General features: G+C 40.5%; 1 protein-coding gene across 3 annotated transcripts; it reads right to left on the bottom strand.

Moving 5' to 3' along the window:
- Positions 1–5473: 5473 nt before the first annotated feature.
- On the bottom strand, positions 5474–21782 carry cdc42 (cell division cycle 42). 3 transcript variants are annotated; one of them, XM_036559286.1, is made up of 6 exons: positions 21687–21782; positions 15677–15819; positions 14986–15058; positions 13760–13869; positions 13419–13616; positions 5474–6723 (listed from the first exon to the last, which is right to left on the bottom strand). In XM_036559286.1, the coding sequence occupies exons 2-6, from the start codon at positions 15779–15781 to the stop codon at positions 6634–6636; spliced, it is 576 nt and encodes a 191-aa protein (XP_036415179.1). In that variant the 5' UTR covers positions 15782–15819; positions 21687–21782; the 3' UTR covers positions 5474–6633. The 3 variants fall into 3 exon arrangements, with proteins under 3 accessions (XP_036415179.1, XP_036415181.1, XP_036415180.1); XM_036559287.1 differs by lacking the exon at positions 5474–6723 and adding an exon at positions 8666–8878; XM_036559288.1 differs by lacking the exons at positions 5474–6723; positions 21687–21782 and adding an exon at positions 8644–8878 and having other exon boundaries at positions 15677–15807.
- Positions 21783–22378: the final 596 nt, after the last annotated feature.

Below are 22378 nucleotides of genomic sequence, written 5' to 3'. Positions count from 1 at the left end.
GATCCGTTCCCAGGTGGCTGCTGGGGTTTCTGTCCCGGTTAGGAAATTCTACCTTACCTCTAGTGCTGCGTTGTTCGCTGCACAGAAAATCGAATATAGGCCATTGCCCAAACTCTTAGGCCCAATCCCATTTCACCCTTCGCCCCTACCACTCAGCCCTTAGCCCTCTGTTTTGCATGTTCACGTCTAGGGGTAGGGTGTCCTGATTTTTGTTGAAATAGAGGGGTAGGGCGAAGTGTTAGGGCCACATGGCCCTTCAAACAGAGTGTTATGAGAAAAAAGAAAAACCCGGCAAGATGGCTGAACAAGAGACCAATGAAACCCACAAAATCAGAATTTTCTCTGTTAAAAATCACGATAACCACTGTTTTATCTTAGTTTAATGTCATTTCAATGTATTATGGTTGTTTTTCTTCATAACAAGCATAAAAAATCTCTAATAGCATGCTAATGTCTCGGTAGCTAGCTAGCTAACTTTCCCGTTCCACCTTAAATAGTCCAGCATTTCTGATGCCTGAAGCACCAGAATGTAACTGCTGCACCATTTAAGGTAGAACAGGAAAATCTGAACAAGAACCTGGCGAATATCTGACTTCAGCTTCGTATCACTAAAGAATTAGCGGTGGGCGATAATAAATAATTGCCCCCCTCTTTGAAGGCATATGATGCCCTAAATGTAACTAAAGCCCAGCAGTGAGGAGCTGAACTTTACCCTCCTCTGCTATCACTGAAGACGGGCCGGGTCGCCTACAGAACAACTAGTAGTCTGTTAATTTGAGGGTTGTCCCATTTCGTAGGGCAAGATAACTCAGTTAAACAAGGGATAAGAAGAAATGGGATTGGGCCTTAGAGTTTGCCCTTCAAGACAGTAGAAAGTTGTGAACAAGTGTGTAAGCGTTACATCACAAGCCTGAACTTTATATTCCGTCGTGGGCTTTTTGAATAATTTGTGCAGAAGTTGAGGCGAGCCCTTGATCCTGCTAGGGCAGCCCTCAATGCGGAGTATTGTTTGAGGCATGAGCCACAAGAATTCTTCAACAATGGCTCATCCATCGAGAACTGATATGTGAGGCCTTGCCTGATGCATGTGCTCTGGCTTGGCAGTCAGGAATCTAAATTTGCAGCCACATATCTGAACAGTGATGCAACTGCTAAACTGGTAAAGGTGGGAGCTTTCCATGCAACCTAATATTGCACCCGGCGACCAAGCACAGAGGAATCTGAGGACACAGGTGCGGAGAATATTATGATAACATTACTCAAGGACCAAAACGGTAAACTCGTGTGACCGCAGAACGGAACGGCAAAGGGGTTAACAAGTACATGGCGACTCCATCACCTGAGATTCCTCTTGAGCTAGAATCCTTCCATCCACCTGTACTGTGGATCCATGCTGGCATTACTAAGTTTGGACACGGTTGTCCTGTCCACACTGTGGTTGCATGGCCAGTGAGCGCAGCTGCTAAGAAGGCGGGACAGACTGTCAACATGCGAGTAGTGGTTCTGGGTTGGACACCTTGCACACCTGTAGGGTTTCTAATTCTGCGTGCGGTGCTCGGAGGAGACGGCCCGTGGATGAAACACATGTATCCGTAAGCCGCAAAGTGAGTTACTGTGTCATAATAAGCCGTGCCGAGGCATGGCAGCCGTCACCGTTGGCTTCCCTGCTGTTAAAACAACGCTCTTGTGCTGAGGGCGCTCATGCTGGAGTTGGCTAGCAGCCACGTGCTGAAAGGGTGAGAAATGCACTAAGCAGGCCCAGCTCTGGGTCTGCTTCTTCACCATCAGGCCCTTAGAAAACGACTTTCAGTGAAAACCACGTTCTTCATTTTAACAACCGATCAAAGTATGACGTGCAGTAAATTACAAATGATGTTTTAATTAGCATTTAATTAGCTTTTGCTAAGAGGAAATTACAGCAGGGATGCACAGCTCCAGCACTGGAGGGCCAGAGTCCAGCATAGTGGCAGTTCCCCCCCTGAAAAATACCAACTAAACCTGGCAATTAAAAGAGGAATGTAATCTAGTGTGTTTGAAAAGATAAACCACCAAACTTTTTTGCCGTCCAGCCCCTGGGTTACAGTGCTAGCTTAAAAAGAAGGTGAACACTGATGAGCTCCAAAAAAATCCACTGGGATTTCTTACAGAACTTTACTAGCAAAATCAGAGTGCCAACATCTTGAAACTTTGAAACTTTTCATGCATACGTTGTTTAGCACAATGCTCATTTGGTTTTATGCTAAAGCCTCTGGGTCTGGCCACAGGTTACGACCAGCTGTAGAATGAAATTCAGACCAAAACTAAGCAAGATTAGAGCCCTGAAAGCCAGGCTGTACATATAAAGAGGCAGAAAAAAGAGTGTTTGCATTATAAATAGACGCGTTTGCTTCATTTCATGTGCACAAAAAAAAAGGAAAAATGAGAAGCAGATCTAGGAGGAAAACGCAGCATATTCCCTTAGCCAATCCAACACAGACAGCCAGCGTGTTCCTACAATGCAGCCATGGTAGGTATGCAAGTCTCTGGGTTCAAGCTCCACACGTTGCCATGGCACAGATGGCCAAAGGGTGGGAGGGGAAGGTGGGGCCACAAGATGTGGGCTTTTTGATTTATGACTCTGCGATATTTCATTGCGCATAGTTGTCTCAGTCCACAGGCTAGCTTTTCAACAAATCCCAAGCATGTTTGGCTTTGACTGGCATATGGTATCTGAGGCTTCCCACAGCCCTTTTCCAAGCACGGAGGGCTTATCTACGCTTCATCTCCCACCGTGCTGACTTACTCCTGACACGTCAATGACAACACCATTAAGCACAAGCTGGGGGAAAGTGTGTCCCCTTCCACTACTAATATTTATGAGCTTATCAAGCTTTTGGTGATACCTCTAGTGCTCTGGGTTTAGCCTTTGGCCCTAATTGGGACTCCCAGAGGCTCTGGTTAAAGCAAGACCTTGAGACATGATGAAGAGAAATACCATCCTGAGGGAGAAATCACGGCTCTCCATAGAGGGCCGACACAGCTGAGCAATGAGCTGGCGTCAAGCTGAGTGTTTGCTTTGGATCCGAATCAGCCCTACAGCTCCCCCAATTAAGGCCGGAGAGAGCCGGGAGTAGCCACATCGGACAGCTCGGACAATCTGTTACAGCCGCTCCAAGATGACAAATAGCCCATTTTCTCAGATAAATTTAATATTTTAAAGAAGTCCTTCGGGACTCGAGTGAACAGATGCATGGGAAGCACGCATGGAACCACTTGCTGAGATGGACCTGCACAGTATCAGTTCCCCTTCAATCGCACCTTAGAGGATACGCATGCAGTACAAATGGTTGCGCTAACCGAGTTTGAAGGAAAAAGGCAAAACCAGGCAACTGTTACAAAAGGCGTCATGGATCTGCCTTTAATCCTGCTTGATTTAATGGTGTGAGGAGACAGTAATTAGTGGAAAAAGTCCCAGAGATACGTTCACAGCCTTTGAAAGCCAAACCTTCCTGCTTGAGGACGAAGGGAAAAAAAAAAAAACTCAACAATATGTATTAACTTCACATAGTGAAGCATCACATAAATCAGAGCATGCAGACAGTTCATGTGATGATAGCACAGCTGGCGATGTTTGTACAACCCATGAGTGGATGTAAGGAACTTGACTTCATGCGTGGCCTTTCTGGCAAAGCTGTCAGTGGGACCTGTCTGTATTGTGATAGCGATGCTGATAACCAGCATTCTCCTGCAGGTGGTCACCCCCACCTACCAAAACGCAGGAATACCAGCCATTCCACACGTGTCATAATTAATCGCTTTCTGCAGCTATTTAGCGTAAGTGCTTGTTGACAGACATCATACAAGACACTCAAGGAATGTGTCAATGACCCAGTACAGGCGAACTCCCCCCACCTTCCACTGCTGAAGCGCAGTGTGTCTTGAGGGGCTTTTCTTCCAATCAATACGTGGGGATTTCCGCCCCATCTAAAACATATCGCTGCTGTTGGAACAAAACCTCGTCTCTCCATCTTTGTAGTTTTCCAGTTTTTGATATAATTTTAAAATGCCTGTTTTCCTTTACATTGTGTGTAAATTTCATGAAGAATGGGCCAAAAGAAACGGCCCAAAATGACTTGGAAAAATGTCTGGCTCCATTGACCAAAAGAAAATGACTTGGGGGGAAAAAGTCTGGTTCCATTGACCAAAAGAAACAGCCCAAAACGACTTGGAAAAACATCTGGTTCCATTGACTTACATTAAAAGTAAAGCAGGTTTTTTTCCTACTCCTGTAAAGTTACCATCTTGGGGATTAGAGATTTTCCTCCAACAACAGCGATATATCTATCATGAAAAATTCAAAATTTGGCAGACCCAAAAAAAAAAAAAATAATAATAATAATAACAACAATAAAACGTCAAAATTTGAACTCAATCATAAAGACTGCTCTTACGAAACTCTCAGACACACGTGAGCAGACTTTTCAGAGTGGAATCCAATGACTGTATTTCCACATCTACAAGTTTAGTCTACTTCACAACGCAGAGACGTTGTTTGTTCTAATCCGGTTCCACAACGAGGTGAAAAGATGACATACAATCTCTTCTCCAAAGACAGGCGATCCATCAACATCTCAGGGCAGGAATGCTGATCCAGAACAAGGACATCTCACAAAGGTATCCCTTGTCATCAATCACAGCCAAGTGAAGGGTTACTGTATATCTCAACTCTCTCAATACCTTTGTTTAAAACGAGGTCAACGTATATCTGTACGTTACTGAGCTCTGCTTTCTAGCTCTGCTAGAAATATAAAACTATGACCAGATACGCAAACTACTAGATTGCCCACCTGGTCAAGCCTGCAGACATGGGTGCAAATTCACAAAGCTTCACAAAGCAGGAGACGAGATTGCTCTCTTATTTACCGAGTTTATGAATGAACAGATCCTAGAAGGGTCTGAGAAGCCTCAAAAATAAGGGTCTTGGTGACAACTCATACAACAAATATTAACTTTTTGAAATGTTAAAGCCACAGAAAAAGTAGCCAGAGTAAATAGTGCACTGATATCTTTGTTGCAGCACTACACTGGTGACAAAATTGTAATTTCTACTTAAAGTGCTGGCATTCTTATTAATAATAAAGGCATACAAGTAACTAATTCACATGTATATAGTGTTATACCCACGGTGACAAGATCTGTTTTCTCTTCATACATCAAGTTGACTTTAATGAGTGTCCAAATACTGAGGTCATGTGTGATCAAACAGCTCCCTCTGCTGTCAGAAAAATGTATTAAGAGGGTTTGTTAGGTTTATAAAAGGAAAAAAGTGGAAAAAATCTAGACTCGTCTTTCACTCTTTGGCAAATGAAAGTATTTACTGCTCTTCATTAGCTGTTAACTGGCAACGAGCCTCAAACATTGCAGAGAAAGTGGAGGGGAAAAAAATGGGACGATTCAGCTTCAAGATCCTTTGGATAGACAGGAGTAAACAATATAAAGGCAATTAAGGTATAAGTTTAATAATTTTTAAAAGAATGCATATACAGTACAAAGGACAGACTTCATACATAGCATTTGGTTTAACACCAAAACAAAAACAAAACGAACAAATAAGGGTGATGACTGGAAATCAGACCGAACTTGATCCACCTGCGCAACACCAATAGTAAACTTGGTTCGGTCAATGAATAGTTGAGGAAAAGGTTTTTAATTGACTGCTTTAGAGAAGGGAAATACGCGGTGTCCGTATATCACAGGTGGATCAATGTGTGGGATCCAGCCCCTAAATAATGACAAAAGTGACGAGAACCATTTAAAACACAGGAGAAGAAAAAAAAAATGATCACAATGAAAAAAAAAGAAAAAGAAGAGAATGTTTTGGTAAAAACAAGTGGAGTCTACAACAACTTTTGTCAGCTTACATTATTATTAATTAAAGTTAACCTATCCAAAGGAAACCAGAGGCTTACCTACATGCATTACAACAAGTTTCTGAGAAAATCTTCTGTGGTCCCTGGTAACGCATTAGGATGCCACTTGTTCTGCTAACACTGTTAGAAAGTTCCCTGCTTGACACAACCAATTGTCGCCACCATTCGATACACATTTAAACCACTCTTATTTACATCGTTATTGACTCGGCCGTCTATCACGTGGGAATATTGGCAAAGAAAAAGAAGCTAAATTTTTTCCGAGCACTTCTGGTGATGACCTAGGGTGAAGCAGGGGTTAGGGCCAACTCCAGCTAGAGAGGGCGATTCACAACGCTACAAGCATGAGCAAGTTCACTCGGGTTTAGTAACCACTCAAACCTCTCGAAGAGCCAGTAGCTGTTACGACTCGGTTAAATGGCAAATTCTCAAGTCAAGGCAGCATCTCTAGTAGATATTTAGAACATCTCAAATGTAAACTAGAAAAGGCCCTCTAGATTCGTGGATTAATAGCTGTGTTGGTAGGGAACTCGATCTTGTATCTGACTCCTGTTGTGTGACTGACGTGTGTGCATTGTTTCTGTGTGTTTGAGTGTGCAGGGTAGTCTTTATATATTTATTGCAGAGCAAAAATTGAAACTCACTTCTTTCATACATTGCTTTTAGAGTACAAAGCTGTTGGCCAGCCTTAGCAGAGCAAGGAGGGGAGAGAAGGAAAGGGTGCTCATAGCAGCACGCATTTACGCTTCTTCTTGGGCTCAGGGGGTTCCAGGGCTGCCAAAATCGCCTCGTCAAATACATTCTTTAGGCCTTTCTGTGGACACAAAGCAGGGAAGAAATGGAGACTCAATGTGGGTCAACACAGACAAAAAGGATAAAAGGAAGAAAAAAAATCAATGAGTGGTCTGGGGATCAACGCACAGCACTGAAACCAAGAGTGAGAGGATTTTTGACATGTGAATGAAACACTGGAGTTGATGCATGAGAAAACAAAAACGAACAAATGAAGGGGGGCAGTACGTGCCAGAGGGATTACATTTGCAAAACGGGAAAGCAACACAGCAAAATAAAAAGGTCAGGGAAAGATCAGGGAAATTTTTCAAGGTACAAAAACAAAAGTGCAACAAGATCATCTTTTAACATCCACATTTACTGATTTTTATTTTTGGATCTGGCCAATAAAACCTGGACATGCTGACGGGGCGTGAAACGAGAGAGTAAACACAGGCTCAGAGACACGAGGGCTGGTGAGGTGAAAGGGACGCAAAATCAAACTCAAGCCACTGGGATAAAGCAAATGGACATAAAGATGCATGACCTGCGACAAGTAGAGTAGATGTGGTAAAAAAGCATGGCATTCTTCCAGTACACCAGGAGTCTGTCTGCCCTTGTAGATGCACTTTCGAAACAGATTTTAATTCACTGTTAAACTGAGGAAACAGCTTGCAGAAAGGTCTTGGCTGACGTCAGGTGACCGCTAACATGAGAGCAGCATGTACAGGGAGATTTACTCAAAAGAGGCCCCGAATATTCTGTAATAACTCTCTCTAGGACGAAGCAATCTGAATGAAACAACGTGCAATGAGCTCCTCAGTATAAGGAGCTTCGAACAAGCCAGGATGCCCCTGTGGCGGAGCAGTGAGGTAGGCGCCGGACAGCCATCGGGATGTTTAACCTCCGTTTGCAACATCCCGGGTGCCTACCCCCCGTACCCCTTCATGTGTCTGGCAGGGATCACTTCCAGCATCGCATGTAGTGCAATCGATTACACATACATCAAGGTATTTTTTTGGTTCAGATTGCTTCATCCTAACGGGAGTTACAACAGAATATTCAGGGCCTCTTTCGAGTGAATCTCCCTGTACAAAGCTGTTTTATAAGCCCAGATTATGAGAATGAAAAAAGCAGTCTTGCAGGGTTCTGACACTGCTGAACGCAACTTCCCCAAACAGAACGTCTACAACACCTGAAAGTCTTTGAAGACCAGCATGACACACGCAGACTTTGCTACAAGGCTCCACACAGAAGGAGGAAAATCGGCTGAGCTGTGGTAGCAAAACAATCAGTGACTCCATAAAAAGTGTGAATGTGTTTTCTGTGGCACCGCGAGCAGTCAGTCAGTTTCTCGGTCGTAATTGATGAGACACATATGCAATGGCAATTTTAGCTATCCTTTATTAATCACACAAATCATTTCACAAGATTATAGTAAGTTGGTTTTAAATTCCCAAGATGGGTCATCAACGACACCCAATTGCAAATTGTAGCCTTATATTATGCTCAGATTTTAATTTCTATGATACAATGCCTGTAGTACAAAATAATACATCGAAATAAGGAATGAAGATAGAAGATAAGACCTTGTCCTTAATCGTAATGCAGTTGAGCTGCTTGTACCTCTTTGACTGCACCCCCCCCCCTTTCAAACAGTAGAAATGAAGGAATAAGTACTGAAGGATCATACAAATGTCTACTGCAACATTATCAATAATAATCAACAAAAATGTCTAACCAAATATGCATTACAAACTCTTCAACCCCTTGGTTTGGAACCAAGTGAGTGCAAAAACAAGAAAAACTTGACAATAATAATAATAATAATAATAATAATTCTCCAAAACTGGAGAGGACAAAACAACCTCCATTCAATTCAAGAGGCTAGACTGTAACAGCAGTCCAAAATGGCAAAGGGCGGAAAACCGAAGAAGAAAAGAATGGCACAGACAAACACTTCAGTATTATGAAGCAAGAAACATAAGACACTGGCTTTGTTTGTTAGCAGTCAGGAAACTTTTTCTTTTTTTGGATCAAGAGGTAAACTATAGGAAGCAGCAAACATCTGGGGGAGAAGCTGGGCGTTAGAAAGAGAGAACGAGACTTTAGAATATACAGCACTTCCGTTTTCGCTGTGTTTCAGGGGGTTCAAGGGCAGCTAGGATAGCCTCATCAAATACATTCTTCAGACCTCTCTACAAAGACAGAGGGGGGAGGGAAGAGAATAGGCAGCAAGGTTAGCAGTTACAGCAAACAGATTTTAGAAGATAGAGAAAAAGATCAGAGCAGAGTGCAGAAAAGTGCAAATATAGAAGAGCTAAAGCACTACAGGAATGAGTACTGCAGCTATCTTCAGAGCTGGAACTATACGCTTCCTCTGCAAAGAGGAAGGAAACCCAATGAACCACAGGAGCAGAATGTAAATGACATGAGGAAACTTACGAAAAAGCTCTTGCACCACTGTAAGAGGAGTGAATTCAGGGCAGTGTTGTAGACAGTATTTAAATTTAGAGGCTGAATTTACTGTAACTTGTTTGAAATGTTATTTAAAAAGCTCCACGCATTATTTAAAACCCTGCTAAACAGTTCCTAATTGGAAAGTACTATGACCTCATTTTTAACGGGCTAAAACGTTTGAATACATGCGTAGTAAAAGCCCAGCTCCTCATTAACATATGCCAACCATGCAATCATAAACTGAAACAAAGCTTGGTGAAAAATGTTTGGACTCTACAAAGAAGGTATTTTGAACTACGTGACAAACACTGCACAATGAAATGAGCCGACTGTGTCTCTGAGCCTCTGTAATTGCTTCCATTTCGTTTACATTTTTTCACAACTTCATTAAAACAAACTTACCTTCCAGCAATCATAACGCGCATCACTTAATTTCCACAACTTGTCCAATTCTAACATTGACACCTTCACAGATTGTTGCTTTAATTAATAATTAAAGTGGCCGAATACAGTAAATGTGATTATTAACTGGTAATGTATATCACATTGTGCTGTCTGTAGAAACACCTACTACTTGTCATGCTATGATTAGGGATGCATCAATACCAAAATTGGTAATGGGTATCGGCTCAATACCGTGCTCATCTATTCGTACTCGAACTCATAAAAAAGCACTGATACCGAAACCCGATACCACGCGACGTAAGCCTCGCGATGAACAAATGACTTGTGCAGGCAGTTAAAGAGGGTCTGCTCAAACAGCAAAATGTTATCGATGCCATGGCAGTTGGACAAAAAGTCACTGGTCACTTTAAACATTCTGCCTTGGCATACTCCTGTTAGACGTACACTGTGCAATTTTAGCCCAATTTTTAGACAGACAAACACCCGTCACAACCCCAACAGAGGTGGAGACACGCAGCCTGCAGGTCACAGCAAAATAGAGGCAAAAAAGTCGACATTTGTTAGGAAAGTCCGTATATTTACTCTGTTTGAGAATAGAACTGCGTCGCCATCAATACGTTTATTTTTTTAAATTTTCATTGTAAAATAAGCTGTAAAGAGACCATTCTGTATTTTTTTGCCTGATTCTGGTTTTAGTGCACACTGTGGCACAAAGTAGCAGAACTGCTGTAGCTCAGTTTCTCTGCGTTTTTGCTCTGTACTCAGACGCATAGCATGTTTTGAATCAAACAGCTTTATTTATGTGTTCTGACTGTAGGGTATTTGTTTCACATGCAATGTCGCTCAGACCGAGCGTTTCTGTAAATCATACGTATTGTCCATACACAATAGTCTATTTAAACAGTGTGTGTCTCCAAAGAACAAGATTTCTAAAATGGCACAGTGTATGTCTGGCTTTAGAAGACATTCACCTACAGTTCAACCAACCAAGAAGACGCAAAACTAGAGCCCGACCGATAAATCAAATGTGCCGATATTATTGGCCGATATGAGCTGCAGATAAATCGGCATCAGCGTTTATAATGACCAGTAAATGACAATTTAAAAAGAAACGGAGAGGTGGAAAACAGATCCTTTAACCATTGAGTGTTGTTACATAGTTTGTCCATCAGAGGACGCCCTGGAACTTCCCTGCAGGCAAAACACGTTTGTAATGCCACAAATCACGACAATTAGCTGACCCCGAGTCGAGCAGAGTAACTTTATTCCATAAAAGAGGTTATCAACGTTTATGGTAAGTTGCCAACTGTCACATTACATACATTACTTAAACACTAATAAAAATATCCCCATCCCTTCTTCTCTTAGCCTAAATGAGCCTGTTTGGAGCTCCTGAGACACTGGCTGCCACTCATCTGTGATAAAATGCACTGTTACAGTGACACAAGATCCAGTGGCACTGGATGTCCACGCAGCACATTACAGCTGTCCTGCCCGTTTTCTTTAGTGATTTTATAACTTTGGTTCTGGTCTCGTTGTAGAGAATTGGGGGGGATCGCTGTGTCAGTAAAATATCTTCGAGGCGGGACGTGTGCAACATAGCGCGAAAGACCTAGTTCGCAACGACTGAGAACTGGCGTGCAGACTGCAGGTCACATAGAAACACAGTCTCACCTGGTTAGTAGCTAACGAAAAGGCAAAGAGAGAGATTTAAGAAACTATTCAACTTTTGAGGAAAAGTGTCCTGGCAAAAATGGGAGGAAAGCAGCTATAGCTGTACTAGGACATTAACACACACTGAGACATGCTGGACATAAAGTATTGTGGCTCCCAAGGTGATCTGACAAAATGGCTCTTCTTAACATTTGGGTTGTGTCTCCTGACCTAACCTAGCTGCCGATACATCCAGTTGTGTTTTTGCACTTCCGCACTTCCAAGTTCCGCCCTTTGCATTCCGTCAACATTACATTATAAATTAAAATTCAGAAAATAGATTTTTGACATTTGTGAATCAATTCAGAATCGATTTTTCCCCCCATCCCTATAAGCAACGGTCTTATCTTTTCTCCCTAGCTCGCCACTTCTAAAAAATTTTGCCATTGCTGCTTACAGCAGCTTACAACCAAATTAGGTTACCCACAAAGCCAGCTAATGCTGTGTTTATGAGTGGAAAGCAACTAACGCTAATGAGTGGCTAAAATAAAAAAAAGAGAAATAAATAAAAAAATAAAACAAAATTTACAAAATAAAATACAAAATAAAATATGAAAGTTTAACTTGTTCTGCCTAAATGACGAAGAAGTCAGCTTCTTATTCCCCAGCTTCCTGTTTGAATACTCCCGTTCCACCTTAAATGGTGCGCAGTTGCATTCTGATGCCTGAGGCATTTGGGTCATTGCTGCACCATTTAAGGTGGAATGGGAAAATTTAAATAAGACGCTGGCAAATAAGAAGCCAATTTCAGCACCGTGCCTAAAAATAGCAATGGTAAATATCTGCGACTCACATGTCTGTAATTATTGTAGTGATCGGAAATTATTAAACCAGATGCGACACAAACATACGCTGAACAAGTATCCAACATGTCTTGGTAGCCAAACAAAGTTATCTAGCTTCTCTTTCAAACATGCAGTGTTTGTTGTTATGGCACTATTTTTGTTAGAGCACAGAGCTGTGAGACCTTCTTAAAAGGTCTTCCAGTGTAATTACGAGTAACACGCCATGTTCAGATGCTCCAAATGGTGTAATACGAATAATAACAAACTTCTTTAAAACGATAATATGACGGATGTTTGTGTTCGTAACACTACAGTGTGAAATTTCAGTTTCACACTGCAGCTCTGCAAGTTTATTTTTAAACCTCATTATGTCATGTGATCTCGGTGAGGACTCAAATAACTACACAAACATTTTCCCTAACATTTGTTATGTTATGCATTTTTGAAGAAAAAAAAAAAAAGAATATCGGCTGATATATCGGATTTTTAAATGGTCAAATACTGAAAACAGTATCGGTCTTAAAAATCCTGGATCGGTCAGGCTCTAGTAAAACTCGGCAAGTGAGCTCCTCGGATGTATTAGCCTTGGATGTGATTCCTGCTGTCATTGTGCTCCAGAGACTGTTGTTGTAAGAGACAGATGAGGAGCTAGTAAACATACCTCAGCCAAAGTGGAACAAAACCAACTCTTCTCCACTACAGCACTCCTTGATCCAGTGTAACACAGCACAGCTAGCTAATGCACATCATTTAAAATCAGCTAGATTTTAATTATGTAACTGTTAAGGTACATTATACTTTTTTACACTGACAACCGCAAGTGCTAAAAAACCATGCACTCGTTCTTGGCTTGAAAAAAATGGTATTGATGCATTAATAGCTACGATAAAACTTAAATTCTGACAAATTCCACAGACTTACTGAAAACTGTAATTTTAGAAAACTCATTTGATGAGCACTATTTTATATAAACAAGAATTACTTTATATGTTTATTACAGTAAAGCTTGAAACTCTGCATTGGTGTTTCCCTCAATGACTATGCTAAGCACACACGTAAATGAGTACACAATTAGCAGTATGAGTGAAGCACTCATGCCTATTTAACACTTTCAAAGTGTTCTGGTTTTAAATAGCCAGAAAAAATGAAAACACTGCAGTGAGTCCTTTGCTGTCACACTTGTTTTTATCACCACAAAGAACAAATAAGCGATTACTCATGAGTGATTCATGTAAACCTAATTAAACAGGCTGACGCAGTTTTGTTTCTATTGTCTGTTCTTTCTTATTAATTTATCATCTAACTGCTGAGTCTTTCTGAAGGAATGCTGCCTGTTGTGCTGTTGGTAATTCTGAGATAATAAGGCTTCACCCACCTGTGTGAGAGCGGAGCACTCCACGTATTTGACAGCCTTCAGATCACGGGCCAGCTTCTCAGCCGTCTCCGGAGTGATCGGCTTCTGTTTGTTCTTTGCAAGCTTCTCGATAGTGGAGGGGTCGTCTCTCAGATCAATCTGCGTCCCCACCAGGAGAAAGGGAGTCTTTGGACAGTGGTGGGTGATCTCAGGTACCCACTGAAAACACAGAAATTAAAATTATTAGAGAGATAAATTATTAGAGAATATCAATAAGGATTCTAATTCATCCACCATAGGAAACAAAATCACAGAGTGGTTGACAATTAACAACTGGTCATATAATAAAAAGCAAAACCAACCTTTTCTTTGACGTTTTCAAATGAAGAGGGGGAAACAACAGAGAAACAGACTAAGAACACATCTGTTTGGGGATAGCTCAGAGGTCGTAATCTATCGTAATCTTCCTGACCTGTTGGGAGATGGTAATAACCCATTAATATAAACATGCAGAGTAAATTAAATGATTAACAGAATAACAGCACAGATTAAACCAAATAATGGTCTCATGCAAAGATTTAAATAGAACTACTTTTGTTGAAAACATACAGTTTCTACATTTTGACGTCTCCTTAATAGTCTACTGTCTTTTTTTGAAGAAGGAGGGATGTTTCAAAGTCAGTGATTTTCTATTCAGGCATGGCAAGGAGCTCTGCTGCTGTCCGATTTTGCTGCCATTTAAGGTAAACATAAGTCAGGGTCAGACAGAGCCTAAGTCCTAAGTTCTACCATTATTGTGCCTTTCAGAAACCCATTAAGTCTTTATTGGAACTGTGACAAGCCTGGTGACCGTAAATGGGTACAAATTATAGACTGGCAATTTGAGAAAATAATAGCACGATTTAGTTTTTCTGAGTTTTAATATGTTGGAACAGACACTGTAGCCACAATAGCGCTACATTAAAAAAACAAAAATGAACAAAAATAATTAAAGAAAACTGAAGAAAATTTAATTAAATAAAAAAGTGTAAATAAACAAAATACTCAAGATATGCAGAAAAGCATATTGTGACAAAACGTATTGTGATAACAGTAACACACTGTCATATTGTCCACCTCTAGTATAAATACAACAAACAAACACAAAACTTCAAATCAAATCTATCCTTTAAAAAAAACACGACACTAAAAAGAAATATCACGAGCATCATCCAGTGGCTGACAGAGCCCAGACAGCCATACAGCTTTTGGTCCATTAGAGGGGAAAGACTCTGAATCCACTCGCCTCCAAAAAAAAGCATGCAAAGCTCATCCACCCTCCACAAGAATGTCAGGAATGCAGCAAAGTGCTGTGCATCTATTTCTACAACAATGACGATGACAAGCATTCTCGTCATCGATACCGGGCTCCGCCCTCTCCTCAAAAAAATCAGCACTTGAACCAGCACATGAAGTCTAAGTGAGCATATGAACACCTTCAAGCTACATAGTTTAATAAATCAATACTTTATCAGGGAATGAGAAACAAAGGCTAAACATTCTGCTGTTTGCTTAGAGTTTTGGAAATATAATGACAAACATACTGTACCTGCAGTATCAAACAGTCCAAGGGTGTAAGGTTCACCACCGATCATAACCGTTACTGCATAGTTATCAAAGACCTGAAAACAGCCATAGAGATGTCAAAAAATATGCAAAAACCTCACAGCAGTAAAAAATGGTATAAAATACATCATTCTGCAACTTAAAGTGAAATGGACCTCTTTAAAATGCACTCGATTTTCTGAAGAGTTTTCATCAACACCACACCACTCAAAATCAAAAATCGCTGCTGTCGGAACAAAACCTCATATCTCCAAAACAATAACCATACGGAAGAAGAAAAAACATACTATACTTTTAAGGTTAGTCAATATAATCAGAATTCTTTCCAAGTCATTTTGTGGTAACTTCTTTTGGTCCATTCTTCATGAAATTACACACAATGTAAAGGACAACAAACATTTTCAAATTATATCAAAACGGAAAAACGTTTTATCTCCATTTTTGTTCCTACAGCAGCGAGATATACCATGCAAGACTCCTTTTCAGATGGTCAACATTTAATATTTATATTGCAACTGAATCAAAAGCAATGACTGAATTATGTGAAAAGCCTGTTCCTGAGTACTGCAACCTTGCGCGATGTAGTTAGTTTAAAATCAAGGCACTGAACAGCTTTTTAAATTCTAAACATTTGGATGAGTAGAAACCAAGAAGAAGAGAGGAGTGTTACTCACCGTTGGTACATATTCAGATGGGAATTTGTTAGTTGTGTAGGAGATTAATAGACAGGTTTTACCAACGGCACCATCGCCAACCACAACGCACTTGATCGTCTGCATAGCTGTGCTTTTAACAATCCACTCTTCTCATTCAAGATCTGTAAAACAAAGGAGAGAAAATCAGCTCAGGGCTTTGAATTAAAAATTAGGCTTAGTTAGGTAACATAAAAATAACAGTCAGTTTGCACCAACAGGCACAATAATGTCTGTTGCCAGCTTCAGCAGATACCGCTTAATGACTAACCTCTTCATTCATGTAATTAAATAATAATGTTCACCGCAGATGTGCAATATGGCAAAAATACACTCAGTTTATTTTCAATCAAGGTATTTTTCATGTTACATGATATGCATCATAACACGGCACAGAATGCATCAGCAGTGCCACGTTTAAAAACTACTCTAAAGACCTACGAGGACAATGATTTGTATTGATTTCATATTGCTGTTGTTGGAAGAAAACCTTGTATCTCATGATGAATGGACCAAAAGAAACAGCCCAAAATGACTTCTTTCCAAGTCTGGTTCCATTGACTTACATTAAAAGTGATGTAGGTTTGGTCCTTCTCCTGTAAAGTTACCATTTTGGAGATACGAGGTTTTCTTCCGACAACAGTGTCATACTGTGCAGCACTAAATCCAGCTGAACAGGCCTCTTTGTGATGAAACACGCAGTTGTATAGCACAGTGTTGTAATTTCCCATGTATTTAACCATAACCCACACAAAAGGGCGAAGCATGTCTGACTATTAAAGTCTGATTTATTAAATATTCCATGTTGAACCTTCTGCTTTTCGGGCACCGACACAGTTGGTGATACGCAATTGTGCTAACCAACAGTATAAACTACCTATATTCAGTAGATTGTCATTTCAGGCTCTAAATGCTGAACTACACAAGCAGCTTAAATAAAAGTTTTTTTTTTTTCTGGCATCTACTGCCCCCCCCCCCACCTAAAGTGGAGGCAAGTGTATCCAGGCCATTCTTATAGCCAGCGGCAAAGACTTCGCACAAATTACCAAGGGTAAGATGTCCTTGTGCATGCAATAGCTACAGCTCTACAGCAGTGGAAAAACTGTCTCCATCAATAAGATGGAGAAGACAGAAAAGACTAATAGGCCTGAGAAACCCACCACATGCTGATGTGGCCTTTTCACCACAAAAATAAACAGCACACACTTATGTTTAATTACAAATCAGCTACCTGAGTCCACTGGGTGAGCTTTCAAGGTTACTTAGTGATGTGATTAAACAAAAGGCAAAGACTGTGGCCAACAAACCATGATATTTTTGCCAGCTTGTGAAATCAGTGATACAGCCTTGGTGATATTTAGTAAATCAAACACTTTCCGTGTAAATATTCTTGTATGTTTTGCGAATTCTGAACTCTCTCCTTACATGTGAGAGATTAAGCAGGCAGTATGTAATCTCTGCCTACTTTGCCAGCCCCTCAATACCTCTGGAGAACATGTCTGTATAATTTTATGAATTAGACATACTTTTAAAACGAACACTTCCTCTTTTCTGGGTACACAGTGCTGAGCATACAAAGGAAGCTTTTTCAGACGTCACCGCAGTGAAAGTAGTTGTGTTATTGTCTGATAAAATTGGTGTGTCAAAGTTAATCAAATCTGAAGTTGACTTTCAGACATTTTTACCCTGAAAGTCTGCCACATAAAACTGATCATAGCAATTTTAATTGAAATGTATGTATTTTTGCTCTCGAAACTGTTATATTTGCTAGCACGCTTGCATGATGGAGCACATACAAAAATAAATACAGTGATACGAGTATCCTGACTAGCTTGCTTATGAACATGTGGTGAATGTTTTGATGAATCAAAGAATGAACATGATCTATTGTAGATAATTTAAAATAACACAGCCCAATCTTTAACCACATCGTACTGAGTATTTTCATCAATCTATTTTACATATCACAATGCACGCTGAAAGCACACCATACAGCAACTGCAATAAGATATTCAATAATTAATACAATGATATACATATAAAAGCTATAAAACATTTAATAAATGGTAGAAATTGAGACAAAATCTACCTGGATTAGTGCTGCAGAGAAAACATGTATTTCTAGAGAGTCACAAATGCAGTAAAATGAATAAAATGCATACATTTCAGAGTAGCAGCCCTGCGGTGACTAAACTCTTTCGGAGTACGTTAAACACGCAAGCTAATATTAGTCAAATCTTGATTTTTTTTTTCTTTTATTAAGCAAATATCTGCTGATTCCAGTGTCTCTGTGCTTCCTTACTATAATGTTGAGAATCTTCTGCTCTTCTTCATGAACAGTCTGCATCATTAATAATTCAACATGCCAGCAAAGACGCCAACAGATTTTGTAACTATTTTTAGTGTTTAATTCAATGTAATTGCTTTCAAAAATCACAGACGACTAACAATACGTCACAAAGATAGTTGAAGATGAACTGTGAAGAATCTAGAAGATATCCTGGACACTATTCAAATGGGTCACTCAAACCAAGCTGTGTAAGCTAAACGATTCAGCTATCAGATAATATAACCTTATGTCCACAAACACTGTCTGTCCTCCACGTTCTGGCAAAAAACAGTACATTTCCAAAAACACAGTACATTAAAAACAGACCCCTAACTGCACCTCCTTCCTCACAGACCAGCTGGCCCAACCCCCCCGTCCCTGATTGTGGGTCACTGCAGCTTTAAGCACCAGCATAACGTCATCTGTTCAGCCGCAACCACACATGCACGCTCGCGGAGGGACAGTATGGTCAGCCTCCGAGCCCACGAACACAACTCCATTCACTGGATCCGAGCCTGTAACAGGCACAGAGAGGCAGGAATGGCGCATAAGACTCCCTCCATACAGTAACGAGGCTAGGCAGAGAAGGGCCAGTCAGCCGTTTTCCGGCTGTTTGCCACTGAGCCTCAGTGGCAGCTAAGCCTCTGCAGAGCTCTGCAGTAGTGAGCGGAGGGAACACGAGCTCACAGATGGACTGGGGCAGGGAGGGGATGGAGCCCGGCCCGTCCGTTTCCTTCCACGCTCGCACAGCAATCTGCGGAAGTCAGAGCTGACCTCATCTCACTGTTTCAGCTAAGAGTACACCCACTCGACACTTTTCACGTATGGCACTCCGAAGGGGATTGTTTTAGAGCTGTCTCAAACTCAATTATCCCATCGATTTCTATTTACATTTTCAATTAACTGGCACAGATTACTTTGCAATCTGCATGATTACAATGCATATTTTTTTATTCGCCTGACAGACACAGCTATTTACTATTCATAAGCATTTTTAAGGCACAGTGTTTTTATTTTTGCTCTTAATTACACCTTTTTGAAGGCTTCCTAGTTAATCTACCTTCTGATCAAGTATTTTCAGACCGTTGAAAGGCTCTGCATGGTTTGTTATTGTTCTGTAAATGTCGATTTTTACCATCTGACCTTAAAACTGACTGCCAAAATAATTATTCAATTACTTTTGTGATCGATAGTTAGAGCCCTAGCACTGTCATCAGTTTGGCTGGTTCACAGCTGTAGTCAGTACAATGGAATTTTTTTAAAAAACTGTCTAAACTCAATAACAAATTATTACACTGGGCTGCAAACTGCTCAAATCCTCAAAAACTATGGGCTGGAAATCAACTATGTCTGGCAGCCTTAAAGCTGTATGAAAGACACTAATCTCGGGAACTTAAATAGGGTCTCGTGTATACAGAGCAGTTAAATCCACAATGAAAGCACATTCCCATAAGTGCATTAAAAGGGAACCACTCTTATCCGTTCTAGTGGTTACATACAAAAACTTAAGTTTAAAAACAACTGGATTACGGCCAGAGTTCAGCTCACATTCTAGCAAGTAATAACAATAAATAAATAACTACATTTTTATGCCAAACACTGCAGTCTGGGCCTGTGGATAACACAGGACAGTAACCTAAGCAACTGTGCTAGAAAATCAGGATCATGTTGACCACCGGTAGAGATCAATGAAAACAGAACTGTGTTCAGTCACCACATTAAACCACTTACAGCTCCACAATGATATAACACAAACACAAATAGCTGCTATATTGACAAAACTAATTCTGAGATTTACATTCAAGGTCTGCTGTCTTACTAAGATGACATGCTATCCATGTGTGATAGGAGACAAAGATGTATGCATTCTTTCTCACATCTCACTTGCTGTGATAAACCGAGGTGCTGCTGAGCGCTGCTCTGTACCAGTACTATGAGTCAATTCATGAATAATTAAAATCATTGAATCTGATGAAAAAGAAATAATAATAGCTTCTGTTTTCGTACAAAAAAAAGCCTGAACTGTTTCGACAAGCAATCACCAACTGCATCACCATGTCCAAAGTCTCAGGCATCAGTGAACTAGGATAGCTGTGAATAGTCCTCTAAGAAGCTACTAGATCCACTGTAGTAGCTCCTTGGTGAGAACTGGGTCACTTCTCAGTCTGTCCCAAAGTTTTGGGACAGCAACTGATTTCTATGATCTCAACTGTGGAAATTATAGTCAGAAATGAAGCGTCTCTGTACCTTGTTTGTGTTTGGAAGGAGATGCGACAACTAAATCTGACATAAGGGCCATAAACACATCACTAGCTAGAGACACAATGATAAAAGAACCAAACTTTTGCCCGTTTTATTCATTTAGACGCTGAATGTTAATTATGAAGCTAACATTATTATAACTAAATAAATTTCAAGTTGCAAACGTATTCAATGTTTTCTGTAATTCTCACTTGAACAGAGTCCCTGTGATGTTAGTGGAGCCCCTGTACTCTTCACGGTGGCCCCATGAAAAGGAGCTGTTTTGGCTCCTTTCGACTAAAAAACATGGATTTCCGACATTGACCCAAAGGGAAAAGCGAGGCACAGCAATTTACACATCTATGCATGTTTGTAGCTAGATATATAAATTAAATACAGTGAAAAATCTAAATATCCGATGCTACTGGGTGTTGCTGACAGACCAAAATCGGACAATACGAGTATAGAAACGTTTCTGCTTGATACTTTTAGACTTTAATACCAGACTTTATAAAAACAAAGCAAAGTATCAACATTTAATAACACAACGTCAAGCCAAACGTGTGGCTTGCAGCGACAAAACCTCAGAAAACGGAGTTAGTGAAGTTAGCCAGCGCCGCTGGCGCTCGGAAACAGGGGTCGGGACGTTGAGCTAAAAAACAAACCACTGACGTTCCTGTGGACTAAACGTGTTCCCCCAATATTCCCCATTACTCAGTAAGTTAACTTGACGTTCATATGACAACAAAGGTACACGAACCGCCACCTTTCGTTCATCTAACTCAACCGGCGAAAATCTGGTTAGTTGGCTAAGCTAAGCTAACGCTGGCTAGCCCACCCAGCTGATTAGCTAACGTTACTTCAACCGTAATAATGGCAACAGGGAGAGGAACTAACATCAGATACTTCTTGAGATGTCTTGAGTTAGTTTTACCCAAAACCACCAACTAAGCACCCTGAACGGAATCACAAAGAGAAAAAAGTTTAGATCGAGCACCAACCGAGCTTCTTTATTTTCTGACCGGTTTCGTTTAACGTTACTGTAAAAAAAACCCGCTAGCACATTTGCTAACGAGGCTGAAGTTGGCTTCCTATTCGCCAGCTTCTTGTTCGAATTCCCCCGTTCCACCTTAAATGGTGCAGCGGTTACATTCTGGCGCCCCAGGCATGTCGAATGCGACTGCTGCAGGATTTAAGGTGGAACGGGGAAATACGAACAAGAAGCTGACTTCAGCGTCGTCATCTGCTAACTGTCTTAGGGATGTCATTTGAGACGCTTTGTTTGACGGACAATAAAGCAAAATGTATGCGTTCTCAATAGAAATATCCTTCGGAAAACAGTTCGTTTACACGTGTACGTAAATTTGCTACCCGAAATAGTAATAAACACAGGTTTTCGATGTATATTTCGTCTCCACTCACCGTATCCTCTCTGTTTGTTTCTCTGCGCCGGGCGTTGGCAGCTCCGTGCTCGGGGTTTCCCGTGGAAAGGCGCAGGGGCGTAACGTCAAAAATGCCCTGAAAACCCCCCCAACATGAACTGCTACATAAATAATCACTTCGAAATTTAAAATATACATCATTTTACAAAGACATATCAGCTAATATGTGCTCACAAATATGCACTGTTTAAAGCAACATAATATAACTGAAATCTAATGATAACTGACAATGGAAAATGTTCTAGATGACCAATAAATTATAGGCCTATTTGTCATTCGCGTCTACTAAGGTGATTTAAAATGGTGTTACACATAATTCATATGTTCATGTTTTTCATTTAAATGGTTGGAAATAAGTTTTTTGTCACCACAAAAATGAGTTTTGACCTACTTCTCGCAGTATACGGACCGACACACGGTGGCAATAGAGAGCTTTTTCAGTAAGAATTAAGGTTAGTTGCTCCTGTCAAAATAAAAGTCACTACTCTACGGCTTATTTCTACCCTAACACAATATTCCAGAGTCTAGCGAGAGGTATAAGGCACACGCTATTACTTTGCATGAAAAGTGTGTTTTATATAATAACGCTGTTTCTCTGAAATAAATAAAGGCGAATGCACATATACATTCATTTGTATACGGAGCTTTTATATTAAAATTTGTGAATCGCTT

The sequence above is a fragment of the Colossoma macropomum genome, unplaced genomic scaffold (assembly GCF_904425465.1).
Source record: "Colossoma macropomum unplaced genomic scaffold, Colossoma_macropomum, whole genome shotgun sequence".
NCBI lineage: Eukaryota > Metazoa > Chordata > Actinopteri > Characiformes > Serrasalmidae > Colossoma > Colossoma macropomum.
The sequence above is the reverse complement of the archived record's forward strand: the minus strand, read 5'-3'. Positions and strand labels throughout refer to the sequence as shown.